Genomic DNA, 22,904 nt, shown 5'->3' with positions numbered 1-22,904 from the left:
CGAAAGGAAGAAAATGTTTCAGGGAGAAGAAAATGCATGTGTCATTGGTCCTGAGAAGTTGAGTAAAATGAAAATTGACCTTTGGATTTGGCAGTTTACAGATCATTGAGAGCTTGAGAACAGAGCAATTAAGACAAAGTGGTGGGGATACAAGCTTGATTTTTTTAATTTATTTTTTTCAAGCTTGATTTTAGAGATAGTAAATGGTGACAGCAAGTAGATGTATTTCTTTTTGCTGTAAAGAGGAGCAGGGGAATGGGACAACAGCAGGTAAGAGATGTGGGCGTTAAGGTTCTCTGTTTAAATATTTATACGCTAATAGAAATGGGTGAACAAGGATTGCGAGCAGGCAGACACAGATAGCTTGGTAGACTTGTTTGATGCAGGTGGAATTTCTTTTCCAGTTATTCATAGTTTAATAAAATAAGCTGAGAGTGAGGAGGGGGAGAGATGTTGCTGGTGGTTTGGCGGCGGGGGGGGCGGGTGTGTGAAAATCATCCAAGAGAGTGCAACATCCCAGCCCAGTTCCAGCCCCAGCCCGGTGATTCCCCACATGGACGACTGCTACACCTTTCTGTTTCCTGACTTCCATCCTGCCTCCTACAGCCTTTTTTCTATGCGATCACCAGCATGATTTTTCAAAACTTAAATCCCATTATAGAAACCCCCAATATTTTCCCAGTTCAGAATAAAGTCCAAAGTTCTTGCCTATAAAGTCCTCCATGACATAGCCCTTTATTTCCTGTCATCTCCCTCACTTGCTTTGCTCCAGCCAGCAGGCTTCTCTGCTATTTCTTCATTACCTCGGGCAAAGAACACTTTCCCCCATTTCTTCACTGCCTTTGTGACTTTACTTAAATGTTAACTTTCTCATAGTGGCTGTATTTGACCACCCTTTTTAAAACAACACTCATATCTGTCACCCTACTCTGCTTGGTTTTTGTTTTAGCACTTATTACCAGCTGTGGCAGAGACATTTACAGCTCATGAAATATCCATTCCCCACCCCAATAACTCTTGCAATTAGGTAGGGCCATATGCCCAGCTCTGACCAATGGGTTGTGAGCAGAAGGGTGCTTCTACACTTCTAGGCAAGAGCATATTGGAGCCACCATGCAACCCTCCAGCTCTCTCTTCCCCTGATGCAGCAATCTCACAGACCACACGTGGCACTGGCAAACCACACAACAGAAACAGACTGAATCACTGAGTTACCTTATCAGGCAGTTGCCTGGCTCACTGAATTTTGCAAGGGTGGAGAATAAACTTCGTGTTAAACCACTGAGCTTTGGGGGTTAATGTGTCACCACATTGTAACATAACATCTGTTATAGTCTGAATTATGTCTCTTTAAAATTTATATGTTTAAGTCCTAAGTCCCAGTACCTCAGAATGTGACTGTATTGAAGATAGGCCCTTTAAAAAGGTAGTTAAGGTAAAATAAGGTCATTCAGGTGGGCCCTAATCCATTATGACCAGTGTCCTCATAAGGAGAGATTAGGACACAGATACCCATAGAGGGAAGATCATGTGAAGACACAGGGAGAAGGCAGCTCTCTGCAAGCCAAGGAGAGAGGCCTCAGAGGAAACCAACCTGCCAACTCCTTGATCTCAGACTTCTAGCTTTCTAGAACTGTTAGAAAATAAACTTGTTTAAGCCACCCAGTCTATGGTACTTTGTTATGGCAGCCCTAGTAAACGAATACATCCTAACACCAATACTCCATCTGGCATATTTATTTTTATTGTTTCCCTTCTCTAGAATATAAGCACATAATGAAAGCAGGGATATTTAGTTCAACACTATGTCCACAGCATTTAGAATAGTGCCTGACACCTAGTAGACGCTCAGTTAATACTTATTGAATGACTGAATACTGTATTTACATGAAATTTTTTCCAAGAAAATCTCTGGGGCTCTACTCATGTTGCTAACTTTCCATAATATTTTTTAGATTCTTCTGAATTAAACTTCCCTTTTCATTTCTAATTTTACTAATTTACTTTTCTTTCTTAAGGTAATGTTGATATAAATTTGGCTGAAATATTGTGGAATAAGTGCAATTTTATTCAATTTCCAGTATTCACTTTCTTTTCTTTTCCTGATTTCCATTTTCTCTTTTCCTTTGGTTCTCTCAGTTCTTTTCCCAAGTTTTAGATTAGTTATAGTTTTTCTCTTTCTTTGTAACATAGACATTTCTACCTTATTCCTGGAATAAAGAATATAGCACTATTTTCTAGTAAGTTACAGCTTTGACTGTGTTGTGCAAATTTTAATAAGTACTATTTATGAAAGTTGGTGTATAAAATAATACTTTCTAGGATTTTTAAATATGTGTGAAGAATTTTTTAGTTTTCCATTATTGTTAAACACTTTAATGACAGCATTTTACAACAGAATACTTCTATGAATGTACTGTGTAAAATGTTTACTTTTTATATTTTACATGGATTTTCTTGCCCCCAAAGGAATCAAATACTTGAGAAAACATATATTCTCTATTTGTCCCATTTTATTGTCTACAAAAATGTTAAATTCATCTTGTTTTTCACTGTTGACTTGTCCTGTTATAGCCACAATGGATGTTAAGGCACATACTAGCTAGTCTAGTCCACTTCTTTTTGGACATATTTTTTTTAAGTTTTTTTAATAAACTATTTTTTAGAATAGTTTGATTTACATAAAATTTTCAAGAGTTCCCATATATCCCACACCCAATTTCCCCTGTTAATACTTTATATTAGTATGGTATATTAAAGTCTATGCTTGATTCAGATTTCCTTCGTTTTTTTTCTTCTTTTAAATTTTTGGCCACAGTGTGTGGCATGTGGGATCTTAGTTCCCCAACCAGGGATCAAATCCGTGCCCCCTGCATCGGAAGGCGAAGTCTTAACCACTAGACTGCCAGGGAAGTCCCAGGGGCTGTGGGTTTTTGACAGGAAGATCACAGAGGTAAAGTGCCATTCTCACTACATCTAATCAAGGGTTCATTCTATCAACATGATGCATCATTGTTGATGTTTGACCTTGATCACCTGGCTGACATAGTGTTTGTCAGGTTTCTCCATTGTAAAGTCACTCTTTCCCCCTTTCCATACTGTACGCATTGGAAGGAAGTCACTAAGCACAGTTCACAGTTACAGAATGGGGAGTTATACCCACTTTCTTGAGGGAGGACTATCTACAGAATTCTTCTGAATGGGAGATATGTCTCTTCTCAATCATTTTAAAATTTACTGTTTATGTAAGTGTAGACTCATGGATACTTGTACTTTGAATTATAATCCAATACTACTTTATTTTATTGCTCAGTGTTCCAGGTTTGGCTACTGGGAGCTCTTTCAGTTGACTACTGTGTCCCTTTGATATACCCCATCATTATTGTAGGTTTTTGGTGTGGGCTTTCTTTTTTCAGCACTCCCTTTCTTTCTGGCACTACAAGAAGTCATATTTCCTGTTCCAGTCCTATAATCAGCCATTTCTCTAAGGAAGTATGATGGTATTGTCCTTTATTAGACAATTGGTATTAGAAACCAAGATCTGGGTGCTAGGTGTACTCTTTACTACTAGGATGTTATTGCTTCTAGACCCTCTCAGCTGACACAGCAATGAAAGATATCCAGACAATTAAATTTTTTTTTTTGGCCATGCCACGCAGCACGTGGGATCTTAGTTCCCCGACCAGAGATCAAACCCGCGCCCCCCTGCAGTGCAAGCACTGAGTCTTAACCACTGGACAGCCAGGGACGTCCCGAATTAAATATTATTAAGCAATAAGAAGAAATGAGCTAAAAGTTAAAAAGTAAACCAAAATTTGCCTGTATCTTTCTACTTCAGGTATTTCCTCTACAGCAAGGTGTTGGACTTTATTTTTTTATCTTACCTGTAACTTTTTCTTTTTATGACTTAAGTCTATTAGCACTCCTTCCATCCTTTATGAACTTTTCTTCCCTTAATGTCTTTGTTTTAAATGTCTACTTTAAGTATTTCTATTGGTAAACATTGGTTTTTGAAAAATAAGACTGAATATGTTTATATATTAAGGATGTGATTATAACGAAGAAATACTATATAGACTAAAATCTCAACCTTATTCTTTTTCTTTGTATATAATAAAATGTTTGATTCTCTTCTTGAGCAGATTGGATATAAGCTTTGGGGCTGATCTAGTGTCCCTGAATTCTTTTCATTAGGATTTTGTCCTTTATATTTTGCTTCTACCCCCAGCAAACCTTAAATTCTCATCCCTTTTGGAATCTAATCATTCTTTTGTAACAGAAACCGTAGGTAGCTGACCCAGTCTCCATTTCCAGTCTCTTTCTTCCTTGCTTGAAACTGCTATAATGGAAAAGCTAAAACTTTGATCTCCTAGCTGCCCTTCTAATAGTCAATTACATATAGGATAAAGTCTCTGATCAGGGCATCACTTCCTGAATAAAGGGGTAAAGCCCAACTAGGAAAAAAGTCTTTATGAGTTTTTTTTTTTTCTTTTCTTTTCTCCTAGGTCTCTCCCTCATCATTAACCCCTTTTCCTAGCTAATTATCACTTGTTACTCTTTGAGAGGTTTCAACTTAAAGAGTACTGGACTAGATCAGATGCTTCTGTTGCATATTTGCATATGTCCACATTTTTTCCTTTATAATATTTATCAAAATTATAATTAAATAATGACATAGTTGTTTAAAGTCTGTCTGTATTGCAATGTAAACTCCACCTGTCAAGTTCACCTATATTCCAAACAACTAATTATAATTACTTGCACGTGGGAGGCACTCAATAAATATTTGAATGGAGGAGTTTCCAAAAGAGGATTACCTGACAAGCACAATCACCAAGCACACGTAAATTAAGCAATACTTCCACTTTTATCCTTGGCCCCTACCCACACTAAGCAGTCACATTCTTCATAGCCATGTACAAAATCATCAAGTATTTGAAAAAGATCAGTAACACAAAAGAAAGAGATTAACACTGCGAAATAATCCAAGAAAATGAATTGAAAAAATTCAACTAAAAGTTTCAGTTTCCAGAAATAAAGCTGACTAGGTTATTGGAGCCACTCCTCCAGCTGAAACTGCTGGACAAAAATTTTAAATGTATATATTCTTAAAGAATCAAAGAACTGGCAAGAGTCTTGAGAATCACTGGGCTGAAATCTAAGTGAAAGCATGCATCCAAAGAGGTAGGCAGAGCACTGAAATCCTGTCTATACTAAGTGTATACGCCAAACCATGACTCACAGGGCCAGGGAGACAGAAGTCAAGGCTCAATATCATTCAAGGGAGACCCTCTCCCCTCCAAAGCTGGGATCGTACTCCACCCCTCACCCCTAAAGCTGTAAAGAAAGGTAACTTGGAGCTGGCTGCGACAAGCAGGAACATGTGAGAAGTAAACAAAAACCAATCACTGGAATGACTAGAGATAGTAAGTACTGGTAAGGATGTGAAACAGAGTACTCTCAAACTGCTATGAGTAGAGATAAGCTGGTAAAATCCATTTTGGAAAATTCATTGATATCATCTAATAGGTTGAAGGAACACAATAATCATCCATGATCCAGCAACTATGCTCTTAGGTGTAGACTCAAGAGAAATGTGTATACATGTGCTCGAGGAGACATGTGCACAAATGTCCATAGCAGCATTGTATATAATACTCAAGGCTAGAAACAACCCAAATGTGCATCAGCGGTAAATGGAAACATAAATTGTGGCACAGTCATATAGAAGAATACTTCGATAAAAATTAAGTACAACTACATGCGACACAAATAAGTCTCATAATCAACACTGAATGAAAAAAGCCAGATAAAGAACACATGCCATACAATTCCACTAGGTAAAGGTTTTTGTTTTTGTAAAGCAAAACTGCAGGGATACATGCTTAGATGGTAAAACCATTAAAAAATGCAAGAAAATGACTATCACAGTATGGAAGGATGGTGGGAGTGATTGGGAAAGGGTAGGAGGCAGGAATGAGTTCTGGGGTACTGACAATGTTTCTTATTTCTTAACGTGGGCAATAGTTACACAGAGGTTTGCTTCCTTCAGGAAGTAAAGATGGAGTTGGCATCTGAATAAAGAGTGGGTGTTAACAAGGGAAAACAGGCTGGGAAAAGTAAAAGTTAGTGTGGGCAAATCCCAGAAAGCATGGATAAACAGTACAATATGAGGCTGGAGAAGTAGATGGGGACCAGACCACACAGGAGCCTTATTAGTAAGAAGGGTTAAGGATTTGGGTCTTTATTCTAAGAACACAAGAAGTCACTGATACACTGCGAGCATCGATGTGCTCAATTTTTTGGTTCTGCAAGCACACTACGGTTAAGAGTAGACAGTGGGTTATGAAGGACATAGAACTAATTTAAGCAGCCCGGTTAGGAAGCTATTGCAATAGCTCAAGTGAAAGCTATGGTAACATGGACTAGAGTAACTGCAGAGGAGTGAGTGAATTTGAAATAACTACTGTAACTAAAAATAACATCATTTTGGACTAAATATGTGTCTCCTCCAAATTCATATGTTGAAGCCCTAACCCCCAGCATGGCTGTATTTGGAGTAAGGAAGTAATTAAGGTTAAATGAGGTCATTAGAGAGAGGCCCTGATCCCATGGTATTACTGTCTTTGTAAGAAGAGACATCAAAGTTCCGTGTGTGCACACTGAGGGAAGACCATGCGAGGACAGAAAGAGAGCAGCTCTCTGAAAGCCAGGAAGAAAGATCTTACCAGAAATCCACCCTGCTGGATCCCTTGAAGTGGGACTTCAAGCCTCCAGAACTGTGAGAAAATTAATTTCTGTTGTTTAATTTCTGTTCTCACAGTTTTCTCTGTTTAAGCCACCCAGTCTGTGGTATTTTGTGTTATGGCAGCATGAGCAGACTAACGCACTAAAAAATTGGGAAGTACAGTCTTGAAGTAATGTGTTATCATGCTAAATTCCTTACCTGTAATAATGGGGCATCAAAAAATAATGTTTATATTGGCTACTGTTAGGACGGTAACTACCAGAAAAACTAAAATAGAAATTATTAAAAGAGATTGGGGGAGGTACACGGTGACATTTTTACTTTCATTTTTCATCTTTATATACTTTTTCTAAAACTATGTAATTTACTTTCATCAATCACTTTGAAAGTTTAACATAATTTTCAAAGAAAAATGAGAACATCAAACCTTCTTTCCTAAATTTCAGTCATTCGCATCAACTTTTATGATTTTTGTTGTATGTACCCTTGCTTGGCAATTTTCAATCAGTTTTTTTTAACCTATATCAACTTATTTTATTTTCAACTTAAGTTACTTAGAGTTACATTTTTTTTCTGATACAATATATAATTATTAAAAAATGTTGGGCTTCCCTGGTGGCGCAGTGGTTGAGAGTCCGCCTGCCGATGCAGGGGACACGGGTTCGTGCCCCGGTCCGAGAGGATCCCACATGCCGCGGAGCGGCTGGGCCTGTGAGCCATGGCCGCTGAGGCTGTGCGTCCGGAGCCTGTGCTCCACAACGGGAGAGACCACAGCAGTGAGAGGCCCGCGTACCGCAAAAAAAAAAAAAAAAAAAAAAATGTTCATCCATGTATCACTTAAAATCATCTCATGTTCCAGTAGTGGTATAGCAGTCATAATTTGGGAAACACTGCTACATACAGGACTGAATTATCTATCATGATGGCATAAAACCATATGAAACATATATCAGAAAATTAATTCCCTTCTTTTTAAAATTAAATACCTCCACAAGTTAACAACACTGATAAAATTTTAAAACATCTTAGTATTTAAGGTTCCCATATTAGAATGATTAAAGTTCACTAAACTTGAAAATATTTCATGTAGGTAAAAGTTAAAAATTTTCAGACTTTTAGTGTTGCTAAAACCAAATGGTTACTGTTTAAAAAAATCCAGAAACTAGATCTTATTATATAAAGTTAGTTTAGTTATATAAAACAATATAAATGCCTTAATTTTTTGTCATGGTAAGCTGTCCAATAAAATTAATTTATTTAATGTTTAACCAGTGCCTATATGCAAGGCATTCTGCTAATTATTAGCAATGCAAGGATAGATCTGAAGTCTCTAAAAATTATGATCACTTCCCCGTAAGAATTTAAGGCATAAAGAAATGCCTCCCAGGGGATATATGTATGTATATAGCGGATTCCCTTTGTTATACAGCAGAAACTAACACACCATTGTAAAGCAATTACACTCCAATAAAGATGTTTAAAAATATATATATATATATATATATATATATAGTTTCTTGAATTAAACTGGTTTATTTCTCAGTGACTTAGAAATTAGAAAAAAAAGACTCAACTTTGACCAAAATCTTTGGTAAACTTAAAACAAGACTTATTTCTACATGGTCTTGGTTTATAAAGCATAGTGCACTAAGCATATACCAAACATGTCCTAAGCATCCATATTTATCTATAGAATAAATACGTCTTGGCCCATTTTTCAGCAGCCTATCCATGTAATAGAGTAAAAGCTGAACTGCTCAACACAGATGGAAATATTTTTCATTAGCCTATATAGCCCCCCTTAAAAAGTATGCTATCAACCCCTAATTGCATCACTACTCCACTAATTTCTCACCTTTCCCTTTTGTAAATGTATTTCCTTCTTGCTCTGAAGTAATCTTTCTCCACTCAACATTTAACCTCTTATAGGAAGCATAGGAAGGGTAACGGAACTCTTCATTTCATTCAGCCTTGCATGGAGAAAGAGGCCCTGTGGCCCTGTGGAGCACCTAAATTAGCCCTCTGGTACCAGTGCAGATCCCACTTGGGTTGGACTAGAGCTGCAGAGTCTACTTGGGTTGCCTGCCAGCTATTTACCAGGGTTCAGCATCAGATTCAACTAAGCTTCCATAAAGCAAGTGGCCTCCCAAAAGCTGGTATATTAGCTACATCTGGGGAGCAGGGCCCTTACACCTTAAAAGCGTTCTTTTATACTGACAGTCATTTTTTCCAAGTAGAATAAATTACTGATTTATTTAATTAAACTGTTTTATTTTAAAGTATTTATAAAAGAAAAATTATTGTAAATAATCAAAATCATAATGAAATTGAATATTTATTTGAATTTCTCCTGGTAATAGCACTCAACATAAGAAAAACAAACCAAGCTGTGAGATTTTGTTTTCTGTATAGCCATTTTTCAAAAAGTGAAAAGTTGGGTTCTGTATTTAATGGCAACAAGTGGGACATCATCTATTTTAAAACTACCATTCAAAAAGTAGTATTTTAAGAAATATATACTATGATTAACATGATGTGTTTTATAGAATGGATACATATCTGAATGCCAGTCTGAATATGGAAGAAATATATGTGTTAAAACCACACTGGAAAACCAAATGTTCTTTTTTTTACAAAAAGCTTGAAATAAAAAGGAACTTGCCAGTAAACTCAATAAACTTTCACGTATGGGATATTTGCTTTAAATCCCCACCCACCCCACCCCCACAAAAAAAACTGTAGATTTGAGTAGAGCCATTACATGAAGGCTTATTTCTGTACAACATGGAAGCTGGTTACATAGTCAATGTTAACTTCCTAAAGTGCATCTTTTGAAGACTTGTCTAGTAAAATTGCAGTATCAAATATAAAATACTTAACACATGACATGCAATAACAAAGCTAAATCATTATAGTTTAAAGTTTTTAAAACTACTTTTAAAACTTTTGATTCACCAAAGAATGAAGATGTCAAATACAGTAGCATTCTCATTCTCCAACAGTATGCATTATATGCTTTTGTTATTTGGCAAATCTTTTGGAGTCGAACAAAAATAATGCAGTCTAAATATTTCTTCTGTCATTGTAATACGATTCCTCGGGCAGAACATTTAGGTGCAGAGCAAGAGTTAGATTTTTGGAAGTTTTGGTGCATTAACCACAGGATTTGCCTCCTGTAAGTATCTCCTCCCTGCACTCTTGTAATCATAGGTGCAGCTGTGAGCTTCTGCATAGCGATGAGATGCACAGAAGTTGTTTCCACATCTAAAGCACAAAAAAAGTTTATGTGAATAGTCACATTTCTACAAGAACCTCATCTCTCTGGGAGATCAAAGCTTGATTTCACGTAGTCCATCACGAGCCCTTTAGTTCTCTTTGGAATTGCAGGGCTGACATTTCCCTTCTACTCATAAACAAGCACAAGCACCCCAAAAAAAGAACCGGTTAATTGTCTATGAATATGAGACTTTATAATAAAGAATCTCTTCTGGAGTGAAACAGGCTGTTGACCTCTAGGAAGTAGTAAAACTGCAAAAAGCAATAAATATATCTACCACTTCCTCTTATATCTAGTAAACCTGGGAGAACTCTGAATTTCTGAGAAATTCAGTCTCATAAGAAAATTAAATTATGTAAAACCTAACTATGCCATGAAAGGATTTTAAAGTACTTCTAGCAACAAGATAAGCTGTTTCCATTTGAACAGAATACACTCTAAAAAGCAGCAGCTTTGTTTAATGCCTGGCCTCAACCTAAGGGCAGACACCATCCTCGGAGCATATTAGCAATGCTAATGAAAGAAATAATTATGGGTAGGAAAAAATTATTTTTATAAACATATTATTCATCTGTTTTGAAAAGTGTACCATATAATCATAATTTATAGTACATTAATGTTAAATTTAGTCCTTTTTTGTTTAAGTTAAAATAGAATTGAGAATTCCCTGGTGGTCCAGTGGTTAGAACTCCACACTTCCACTGCAGGGGGCAAGGGTTCAATCCCTGGTTGGGGAATTAAGATCCTGCATCCTGCATGCCACTCAGAGTGGCCAAATAAATAAATTAAATTAAATAGAATCTTGGAGGAGGGGTTCTTCCAAGCCACAGTCAAAAAGAAACCAAGTATATCTATCATAAGACAAAGAAAGTGCACTTCCATTGGTTTATATGTCCTACTTTAAAGGGCAGGGGAGGATCTCATGACTGGAAACACATAAGCTATCTACTTGCTCTTTACTTCAGCCAATAAGGAGTTCAGCTGGGTCTGCTATTTGAACATCATCTTAATGATGTTATGAATAGGCAATTTAAAGAACATTTTGTATTGTATCCCCACACTGGGTCACCACAAAAAAAGCATCCCAGCTTTTCAGCTAGCCAACCTGCCTGCATTCGTAGCTAGTAGCCAGTCCAGTTTTCTTTCCACAAAGAAAACAATGCTTTGTTGTTTTCTTCTTTGTTTGAACAGGGGCTTTCACGGGTGGGAAGTGATGAGTACGTTCTCCTGTTAGAGAAAGCACACCTTGATTAATACAGACATAAAATTCTAGATGTGAGATACTATTAAAACATTAAACACATTCCTGCCACAGCAAACCTCTAAGCCATAACAAATTAATTAGTGCTTTTTTAATATCTAAAATTATTTACAGAATTGCAAGTAAAGATGCACTAGAACTGTTATATTTTTTAAGATGTGGTAGGTTTCTACTGACTAAGACATATTTTTAGGACTTATATTTTTTACATACCAACACCTTTCTAATTATTTCTGAGGACACTCAGTATATTTAAAGTATACTGAACTTTGGCAGAGAATCAAGAAGAATATCTGGTTCAAAATCATATTTATGAGGCTTCTGAGGAACAATATAATATGTATTATAATCACCCTGTCCTTTCACACCAAGAAGGAGCACAAGAATATCATGAAACTGGTCTTTTAGACCTAATTATACCATAGAAACTAAATTCATCAAACCACAAGCAAGTTATTCTTTCAAAACTTCAATTTGTTCATTTTTATGATAACAGGACATGTATTTTTCTCCCTAAGTTTCTAAGTGTTTAAAGGTCAACTCAGTTCTCACATACAAAAAGCATTCTGAAAAATTTAAATGTTATATTTATATAAAATATCATATTATCAATAGTGACTCACAGGGTACACTGCTCGATTTCACAGTACTACTACCTTTTCAGAAAATATTTACTAAATTCTGGGCTATTGTAACAACTTGATTTTTTACCTTAAAAATAAGAGCACACCTGCTATTATATGAGAAAGAATTAAATCAATTTCTTTAAATACTAAGTGAAACGCTTTTAGAACTGAGCAGAATTCCAACAAACCCCACTCATAAGCAGAGAGACTCAATGTCACTATCCATACTTGTTACACTAACAGTGTAAGTACACAGTGCGTGGTGGCACCCAAAGGCCAAGAAACAAGAGGCAAACAAAGAAAGCAAAAACAAAGGGAAGAAGTGAGAAGAAAAATGGCAGAGTGTCAATACAGATGATACCTATTCTCTACTACTGAAAAAGGTTTGAGAGGTCTGGGCTTAATGTTTATCTGGCAGCTAAAAGTCTCTGAAAATCCTTCAAGGGTTTGAAAAGTTGGAATTACAATTAATTGGCACTATGCCTTTTGCCACAACCCAAACTGGGTGCTGGATATACAAGCCCAATAAAATTAAGTATGCTTTATTACTAGGCTAAAATACAGTCCAAGATCTCGCCCAAAACTGGAAAAAAAAAATTGCCTAAAACTGGAAACTAACTTATGACTCCTAATGGTGGCCAGGCACCAACTCAAGTTAATAATAAGCACTTTCTTCTTCAAGTGCACTTAGAGTTATCAGGAACATTTCACAAAGGTGATGGGATACTTTCCTCTTCTTAAATAATAAAAATAAGACAAGCATTTGCACAGGACACAGAGGAAAGGCATATACTACCAGATATCCTCTGAAGCTCATCTAATTGCAATTATCTTTGAAATTCAGGCTTAGGATATTCTTCCTTAAACAACAGTAGAAGAAAAATCTGTTGACGAAAATTTAGTTCAGTGTAGTCATATTTTCATGTTTTTCTTTGCTTGGGGGTGCTTAATTCAATGTTTCCCAAGCTTTTTTTTTTTATTCAAGAACTCTTGTGAATGTGCAGAAACAGAGAACATAGTAGTGACCGAAATAAGGTGGCACAGAAACATAACCACAGTCTTCTCCTATGAGAATGGTTTCCATATATCCTTCTACCAACCAGAGAAAAATAAAATTATTAGTCATATACTCCATGCTAGGAACCAGCCCTAATATATAGGTTCCCTACTACCAACAGGAAAAATTCAACTTCCATGGATTGACATTCAAGGTCACATGTCCAATATGATACCTTTCTAACTTTCCAGAGTCATTTTTTGTCATCTGCCACATCATACCCACCCTGAGTGATGCGCCAGACCCATTCACATGTGCAATCTCTTCTTCTAAAATGTTCCAGTAACCTTGTCAACCTAGTAAAACTCTACTCATCCTGTAAGAAGATATCATCAATCATCAACTCCTCTCTGAAGCCTTCTCTCAAATGTGTAATGAACATATGAATAAAGAAAAAGTCAATAAAATAATGCCAATGCGAACAGTTGCTTTTCAGAACGAGAGTAAAGATATTTGGATTAACTCACTTGTTTGGCATTTCCTAAATGTTGGTCTAATTAGACCAACATTTAGGAAATATGGTCTGATATTTGATCTAACACAATAATCTATAAAAATTCACCCAACAGAATAAGGCAGCAAACGAAGTGTTAAACGGTGTTCAAGATGCAAGTTTGGTAATCATGTGCCTGAAAATGATAACGAAAGCTGTGAAGATGGATAAGATTTCCAAGGGAGACCCTACAGTGAAAAGCAAAGAGGACCCATGGAGGAACTCGATTAAGTCAATTAAACGAAACTTATGCCAAAACTTTCACAGACTCTTCTAGGCAATTCAGAACGATACAGTTATTAATGAAAGAAAACAGCAGCAAGTTACATGGCTGTAGTTTGGAGAATCATCACTGCAGGTAGCAGTTGATGACTTGACCTAAATGAAATCAATCAAAAGAGTATACACCTGGGGACAAGCAGAGGGACTGGTAAAACAAGTTAAAAAGAAAACTGAGGCTTAAAAAAACCAAAAACAAACAAAACCAAAAATCTACAAAAATGTAATAGCCCAGAATAAAAAAAGAAATAAAAAGGGAGAAAGAAAGGAAAAGAAAAAAAAAACTATTTCAAGAAGAAGGCCATAACAATCAAGTAAGATAAGGATACAGAAGTATCCACTGGATTTGAAATTATGTAGACCTTTGGTGACCTCAGCAATGGCAGTTTCAGAGGAGCAGTGAGAAGAGAAGAAAGCACTGCAGGCTGAATTAGAGTTGAGAGAGATGCGACAAGTACAACACAAACTTCCAAGAGGCTGAGCTGGGGGTTAGGACTGGACAGATTTAAATAGGTGTCAAAGAAAAATAATTATAACATTAAAAGTAGATACATTATAATAATCAAAACTGTGGCACTGGCATAAAGACAGACATACAGATCAATGGAATACAATTAAGAACCCAGAAATAAACCCTCACATATATAATCAAATGATTCTGACAAGGGTGCCAAGACCATTTGATGGGGAAAAGGACAGTCTTTTTAACAAATGGTGCCTCGAAAACTGGATATCCACATGGAAAAGAATAACGTTGGGCCCTTACATTACACCATATATAAACATTAATTCAAATGTATGCAAGACCTAATGTAAGACCTAAAACTATAAGACTCCTAAAATAAAATATATGGGAAAAGCTTCATGTCACTGGATATGGCAACAATTTATTGAACACAACACCAGACACAGGCAACAAAGGAAAAAATAGACAAATTGAACTTCATGAAAATTAAAAACTATTGTGCATCAAGACATTGTCAACAAAGTAAAAAGGCAACCTACAGAATGGGATAAAATATTTGCAAATCATATATAAGGAATTAACATCCAATATATAGAGTCACCTAAAACTCAACAACAAAAAACAATCAAATTCAAAAATGGGCAAGCGATTTGAACACATATTTCTGCAAAGATATGCAAATGGTTAAGCACATTAAGAGATACTCAACTTCACTAACCATCAGGGAAATGCAAATCAAAACCACAATAAGATACTACCTCACACCTGTTAGGATGCCCACTATCAAACAAAACAAAACAAAACAGAAAATACCAAGTATTGGTGAGAATGTAGAAAAATTGGAAACCTTGTACACTGCTGGTGGGAATGTGACATGGTACAGCTACTACGGAAAACAGTATGGCAGTTCCTCAAAAAATTAAAAATAGAATTACCATATGAACCAGCAATTCCACTTCTGGGTATATACCCAAAAGAATTGTAATCAGAGTCTCAAAGAGATATTTGTATACTCGTGTCTGTAATAACATTATTCACAACAGGTAAAATGTGGAAGCAACACAAGTCTCCATCCATAGATGCAGAGGTATGCAGAGTGTTGTATATACATACAATGGAATATTATTCAGCTTTAAAAAGTATGGGAATTTTGACACATGCTAAAACATAGATGAACCTTGAGAACACTATGCTAAGTAAGCCAGGCATGAAAAGACAAACACTGAATGATTTCACTTATATGAGGTACTTAGAGTAGTTAAAACTATAGAGACAGAAAATAGAACAGTGGTTGCCAAGGCCTGGGGAGAGGGAGGCATGTGGAGTTAATGTTTAATGGGTACAGAGTTTCTGTTTTTCAAGATGAAAAGAGTTCTGGAGATGTATGGTGGTGCTGGTTGGCCAAAAATGTTAATTACTTAATGTCATTCAATTGTACACTTAAAAATGGTTAAGATATTAAATTTTGTTATGTGGGTTTTATCACAATAAAAAAATTAAAAAGTGGATATATTAAGACTTTAGAACCTTGGGCCTTATACAGTAGTGGAAACAAACCCTAGGTATCTCTTTAAAGATATGAAAGTAACATGGCAACCATAATATATAATGTATTCTTTAGAACTTCGAGCCTACAAAGGTGGTACATCTTCGGTAGAGTTTCCATCTCTAGTCTGGGTATTAAAACACAAAAAATGAAGATAGTAATGGCTTCTTAGGAAATTATGGCTGGCCAGTCCACCTTTAAGGTGTTATTAATGTAAGTGAGTGCTAAGAATATAGTCATTTCTGCTACTATGCCTTGGAAAGGGCTAGTCAAAGAGACTGTCCCTTTCTTTCATCCAGAAAAAAACAGTTCATCAAATGGAGCTCTTACTACTGTCCTTGATATTGGACGATGACTTTAAGAAACACCTTTCTAGGGTATTTCCTCAAAACCCATCCAGCACCCAGCATGGCTCTAGAGTGGCCAGGGACTGGGAGGGTTGCGAACTACATGTTAATTTTTCATGCATCTTATCTTTTCGCATAGACCGTATCTTTTCCCAGACAACAGAGACCTCAATTTCAATTTTTGTTTGATTCTTCAAATATGTCCTACAGTCAGTTCTCATAATCATTTTCTTAAGCGGAACAAAGTTGAGGGAAAGTTTACTCTGTACTTACCACAGAGAATGTTCTCATTTCTCTTTGAAAATTCAAATTCATAGTATGCATAATACTATGACTATTAGCCTTATATCGTTTTCAAAATTATCTGTTGCTTACCTACTCTTTTCCCTGCTGCTGTATTATTTCCATTCATTCCAATACCACGGGCAGACTACAATTAAAACACAAAACATCTGTAGAGGTGAGTTAATGGAAAATAGAAGGAAAGATCACCAAACATGAAATAATTATATTTTATTATAAAAATGCTGCTGAGCTTTCATTTAAAATTATTTAATCTGTTTTTAATTAAATTAACTTGGAACCTGATTGTCCCATCCATCAATATTGTACTTACTCTTTATCTATAAGAAAGTAAAATTCGATGGCTCAAATAAAAGTTCTTATTGAGGAAAAACATTAATAAAAATATTTAGTATTTAAAAATACATGATAAACTGTTTACACAAAGCTACTCTCAAATTACAGTTCTCAATTTAGGACCAAAACATTATTTAAAATTCAACTGTCAAAAAAATTTTCTACAAACTAGATAAACATTTTAAGAGAAAGTTATGAAAAGAATTCAACCTTAGGCCTCTTTATTTAATGTATAAACAAAAAACAAACTATATGTTGAATCACTACATGGATAACTAGTAGAACATATTGAAAGGCAAATACTTACTAAAAAAAATTCTGTAGGTTCTAACTGGGGAGAACTTTTCCTAAGGCTTTCTTCCTGAAAATGCTGGAGGTTTGTAAACAGCCCAATTCCAGAGGTTCGAAGCCTGCCTGCCCCACGTGTGCTCTGCAAGCTGTCTCTGCTTGCGCTCCGGGCCAGCGAAGCAAGAAAACCTATATTATTTACACAACCAACAGGCTCTTTGGATGCCTTGTTAGCCATTTCTGTGATATCCCGAGCCTCAACTTTAGAAATAATATCAGATCTTTTCCCAGGTGAATCGACTTTAACAGCTCGAAAGCAAGTAGTCCTAGGGAAAGAAGAATCAGTTATATTTCGAATGTCCAGCGACCGAAGCACATTTTGTGAAGCAGAAGACTGGAGGTTCCCAGACTCAAAACGTTTGGACTGTCTCTGTGGTTTCACCAGAGAGTTATGTAGTGACATTGGTGCAGAACAGTGAAGAGGTGATAAGAGTCTATTCTTGTGAGGACTTAATTCACGGTGGTCGAGAACTGCAGTTTCTACTGATTCACCACTCAACACTCTTGCAACATGTTTAAGATGCTGCTCTGTAGCTTTCAACCCTTTATCACCATTAGTGAGTGAGAATTCTGGATTTACCTTCTGTGTGCCTTCTAAGCCACTGCTCTGTTCATCAGCATTTCCTTCGGTAAAGGAAGCAAACGAACCCACTTCAGGTAGAAGCGATTCTTCAGTTACACACTCTTCTGAAGTTGGAAATAAAACAGTGTCATCCTCATTATTAGATGACAAATTTCCTGAAAAGTTTTTTGTCTGCCTAGGTAGGGATGATCCAAGATGGAGAACAGAATCAGCAAGCTCTTTGTCATTTTCAAACTCCATAGGGGGTATCTGAGGTGGTAGTTTGAAGCCACTATTGGAATGAGACTGTGTGTTACTCTCCCAGTTACTGTCTTCCTTAATAAAATCACTAGCGATAGATGATATGGATATATCAGCAGGGGGCAGAGCTGGCAAACTTGAAATGGCATTGCTGGCCGAGTCAGGCAGATATGTGTTCCCAGAAGAAGGTAAACAAGGCTGCCCAGTGTGGGGGAGAACCCTTAACAATCTGTGGCGAGCAGCTGCCGTGGAACTACTGGAAGGTCGAGGAACTACAGGTGGACGAGGTTTTACCTTGACAGGCTTCTTAGGCTAAAAGAAAAGAGGGAATATATAATTATTTACACGGTCATTTTCTCTGCCCATTAACAAAAATTAATGAAGGAAGAAAAGGTTACTTCTGTTAACATACTGGCATTTGGATTACCTCAATCTAAAATGTTTAAAAAGATTAAAATCTGGGGCTTCCCTGGTGGCGCAGTGGTTGAGAGTCCGCCTGCCAATGCAGGGGATACGGGTTCGTGCCCTGGTCCGGGAAGATCCCACGTGCCGCGGAGCGGCTGGGCCCATGAGCCATGGCCACTGAGCCTGCGCGTCCGGAGCTTGTGCTCCGCAGCGGGAGAGGCCACAACAGTGAGAGGCCCGCGTACCGCAAAAAAAAAAAAAAAAAAAAAAGAAGCAGCAGCAGCACGGGTAAACTTCAGCAAAAAGACTGATAGTAAGCATGTAATATATTTAATTAAAGACCTAAAACTAAGAGTGGGGACAAGATTAGAAAAATGATTTGTAAATGTTATACTATCTTAAAAAGCAGAAATAATGCAAATATTAAAAATGGAAGAGGAAAGATGAGAGAAAGTAAAATAAATTCATTGATTATAACTTAATAAGTAGGAGTCAAAAGATATCTTTTAAAAATAAAAGAGAAGACAATTAAGTATGGAAAAGGCAGAATAAGGACATGATAAAAGATATTACTATAAAGTTAAACAGTAGAACAAAAAATAAAAGCCTTCTGAAGTACCAAAAAGCACACACTCACATACCCATACACACACAAAATAGGCCATAAAGCAACTGTAAATATAACAAAATAATAAGACATTAAGGACCAAATATAGGGACGTCCCCGGTGGCTCAGTTGTTAAGAATCTGCCTGCCAATGCAGGGGACACGGGTTCGAGTCCTGGCCCGGGAAGATCCCACATGCCTCAGAGCAGCTAAGACCGTGAGCCACAACTACTGAGCCTGTGCTCTAGAGCCCACGTGCCACAACTACTGAGCCCACGTGCCACAACTACTGAAGCCCACACACCTAGAGCCCGTGCTCCACAACAAGAGAAGCCACCGCGATGAGAAGCCTGCGCACCACAATGAGAAGCCTGTGCACCGCAACGAAGGGTAGCACCTACTTGCCACAACTAGAGAAAGCCCACACGCAGCAACGAAGACCCGACACAGCCATAAGTAAATAAATAAATAAATAAATAAATTATTTAAAAAAAGACCAAATATAAAAGTCATACCAATAAATGTGAATGTGATTAAGTGGTATATTTTTTTAATTTCAAATTGGTTCACAAAGCAAAAAACAACTCTATGCTGTATATAAAACATCTTCTTAAAACAAAGTAAATCAAAAGTTAATTAAAAAAAGACATGAGAAAGAGTACACAAAGCAAATTAAAACAATAAGGTATCAAGGGTTATGGGCCTGATATCAGGCAAGGAAAATTCAAGCTGAAGGTCGGAGATGAAACATTTTATAACATCTAGAATTAGCAGTATAATGAAAATACAACAGTTATTAATATTTATGCACTAAATCACACAACCACCTTCTTAAAGCAAAAACTATGGGAGATGAAAAATACACAGAAACCCACTAATAATTACAGACTTTCACGTATCACTATTCTCATTCTAAGAGAGAGCAGGCTGACAAAAAAATAAGGAAATAGAGGACGATTTAATAACGTCAAATCTTTCAGACAGATATCAAACTTTTACCCTGATAACAGAGAATTAGCCATTTTCTTAAGTATACACAGGACAGTCATAAAGAGTGATATTAAATCACAAATAATCAAATTCTATTAAGCAGATATGGAAATAACGTTCTCTGATTTCTATGCAATAAAAAGAGAAATTTTTAAAAATTAAAAAGCCTCTCTCACCAGGAGTTTTTCAAACTCAAACTACTCTTGGATAAACTATCAACTAAAAATGCAAAATTTCTTTTAAAAATTAATGAAAATACTACAAATTGACATTAAGTTCTCCCTGATGAGCTGAACTGAAAAGAATATGTCGTCTACATAATATCCTGCCAAAAATGTTTGACCTGCATCTAATCATGATGAAGCAATAAGACAAACTCAAACTGAGGATATTCTACAAAATTGGCCTACACTTCAAAAATATCTGACGTGAATGTCCAAAAAAGGCTAAGAAATAGTTCTGTATAAAAGCAGACCAAGAAAACATTACAACTAAATACAACAATGCATGATTCTTGACTGGATCCCAGACTGAAAACAGAAAGAAAAATCAAAATAAAACAAAATGCTATCGAATACATTATTGAGACATGGAGAAATGTGAATATGGATGAAGTAATGTGTATCAGTGATAAATTATGTGTGTGATAACTACATTGTGGTTATGTAGGAGAAGGCTCTGTTCTTAGGAGTTATATACTGAATTAAATATTTAGGGGGAAATGTTACTGTATCTGCAACTAACTCCCAAATAGATCAGGTAAAAGAAACAGGGAAAGAAAACAAATGTGGGAAAATGTTAACTGGTGAATCTAGGTAAAATTTTCATGGTTGTTCACAGGTATAACATTTCTGAAGGACTGAACATTTTTCAAAGTAAAAAAGGTAAAATAAGTGTTCAGACAAAATCTAAGAGACTTAATTGCCAGGAGACCTAAATTAAAAGAAACACTAAAAGATTCAGATGGGAGGTAAAAAATCTTTAAACGAAGCAAGTAATTGCAGGAAAGAATAAAGAGCAACAGAAAAGGTAAATATATGGGTAAATATAAATAATATTAGCAATATAAAACAATTTGAGGGGCTCAAAATATATATGAAATTAAAATGCATGACAATGACACAAAAGGTGTTTGGATGTATAAATGGAGTTAGTGTTCTAAGATTCTGGCATTAAAAGCAAAGTGGTAAAAATCATTTTTATTAGACTATAAGTAGTCAAGAATGTACAAATAATCTCTAGAGTAACCACTTGACAAGGCTAGTATAATAGTAAATTGCTAACAAAGTAGTAGAGGATAAAAACTGAATAACAAGGCTTCCCTGATGGCGCAGCGGTTGAGAGTCCACCTGCCGATGCAGGGGACACGGGTTCGTGCCCCAGTCCGGGAAGATCCCACATGCCGCGGAGCGGCTGGGCCCGTGAGCCATGGCCGCTGAGCCTGCGCGTCCAGAGCCTGTGCTCCGCAACGGGAGAGGCCACAACAGTGAGAGGCCCATGTACCGAAAAAAAAAAACAACTGAATAACAAAAAATAGACTAATCTAAAAAAGGACAAAAAAGGAGAGAAAAAGAAACATAAAACAGGTGGTTAAATAGAAAATAGTAAGATGATAAAAATCCACATGTATCGGTAATTATACTAAATGTAATAGATGAAAATCTTAAGCTTGTCAGTTTAGATTAAAAAATAATAAAACTAACCATGTACTGAATACAAGAGACAATTCTTAAATATAGGAACATAGAGTGAAAGTAACAGAGTGGAAATATAATAGAAACATAAACCAAAATAAAGCTAGCTCAGCTATACTAATAACAAAGTAGCTTATACCAATAAGACAAGTGCATTACAAGACATAAATAAAAACGTTTTTATAATGATAATAAATAATAATTTTTATAATAATATAAACTACAAGAAAGATATCACAATTCCTTGGATATCATAAAATCTGTACTAGATCATTTGATCTAGTTTGACAGAGTTTCAAAATACATAAAGCAAAAATAAACTTCTTAAAAGGAGAAACACACAAATCCACTACCAGAAAGGGAGATTTTTAATACACTTCTCTGAATAACTGATGGAAAACAGACACACACAAAAATTAGAAAACCAGAACAACTCAAATAACTTATCTAATTGATATATACAGAACACTATATATATGGACAGATTACACAGTCTTTCCAAGTGTGTAAGTGGCATTTATTAATATGCTTAGTCACAAGTCAAACCTCAACTAATTTCAAAGGCTTGAAATCATTTAGAGTATGTTCCCTGACCACAGTGATATTAAACTACAAATCAGTAATAAAAAGGTACATAATGGGACTTCCTTGGTGGCGCAGTGGTTAAGAATCTGCCTGCCAATGCCGGGGACACAGGTTCAAGCCCTGGTCTGGGAAGATCCCACATGCCACGGAACAACTAAGCCCATGCGCCCCAACTACTGAGCCTGTGCTCTAGAGCCCGAGAGCCATAACTACCGAGCCCACGTGCCACAACTACTGAAGCCCTCAAGTCTAGAGCCCGTGCTCTGCAACAGAGAAGCCACCGCAATAAGAAGACTGCGTGGCGCAGCGGAGAGTAACCCCCGCTCGCCGCAACTAGAGAAAGCCTGCAGGCAGCAATGAAGACCGAATGCAGCCAAAAATAAATAAATAAACAAATTTATATCTTAAAAAAAGGTACCTAATATTCCACGTTTGTAAACTAGAGGTTTGCTTCTAAGTAAGCCATGAGTCACACTGATATAAAGATTTAATGTAATCCCTGTGAAAATCCCAATAGCATTTTTGAAGAAATAGAATAATCCATCCTAAAGTTCGTAAGTGATCTCAAGGGACCCCAAATACTCAAAATAATATTGACACATAAGAACAAAGTTGCAGGTCTCACACTTCCTGATTTCAAAACTTATTGCAAAGCTAAAACTTATTGCAAAGCTTATTACAAAGCTGTTGGTGTGGTACTGTCTTTATGTCAGT

The 22,904-nt window shown here is 36.4% G+C and overlaps 1 protein-coding gene across 1 annotated transcript in view; it reads right to left on the bottom strand.

Moving 5' to 3' along the window:
* Nucleotides 1-9,472: 9,472 nt before the first annotated feature.
* Nucleotides 9,473-22,904, bottom strand: part of ZFAND4 (zinc finger AN1-type containing 4) — a 60,519-nt gene continuing 47,087 nt past the window's right edge. The window contains exons 6-9 of the mRNA XM_022564515.3: nt 17,047-18,222; nt 16,476-16,530; nt 11,135-11,252; nt 9,473-10,012 (exon numbers count right to left, since the gene is read on the bottom strand). Of these exons, the coding sequence (XP_022420223.3) occupies nt 9,877-10,012; nt 11,135-11,252; nt 16,476-16,530; nt 17,047-18,222 (1,485 nt within the window). The 3' untranslated portion in view covers nt 9,473-9,876. The remainder of the gene's footprint in view (nt 10,013-11,134; nt 11,253-16,475; nt 16,531-17,046; nt 18,223-22,904) is intronic.

This window comes from Delphinapterus leucas, chromosome 16 (assembly GCF_059928025.1).
Source record: "Delphinapterus leucas isolate spDelLeu-1000000601 "Yukka" chromosome 16, BTC_Dleu_Yukka2, whole genome shotgun sequence".
Lineage (NCBI taxonomy): Eukaryota > Metazoa > Chordata > Mammalia > Artiodactyla > Monodontidae > Delphinapterus > Delphinapterus leucas.
The sequence above is the reverse complement of the archived record's forward strand: the minus strand, read 5'-3'. Positions and strand labels throughout refer to the sequence as shown.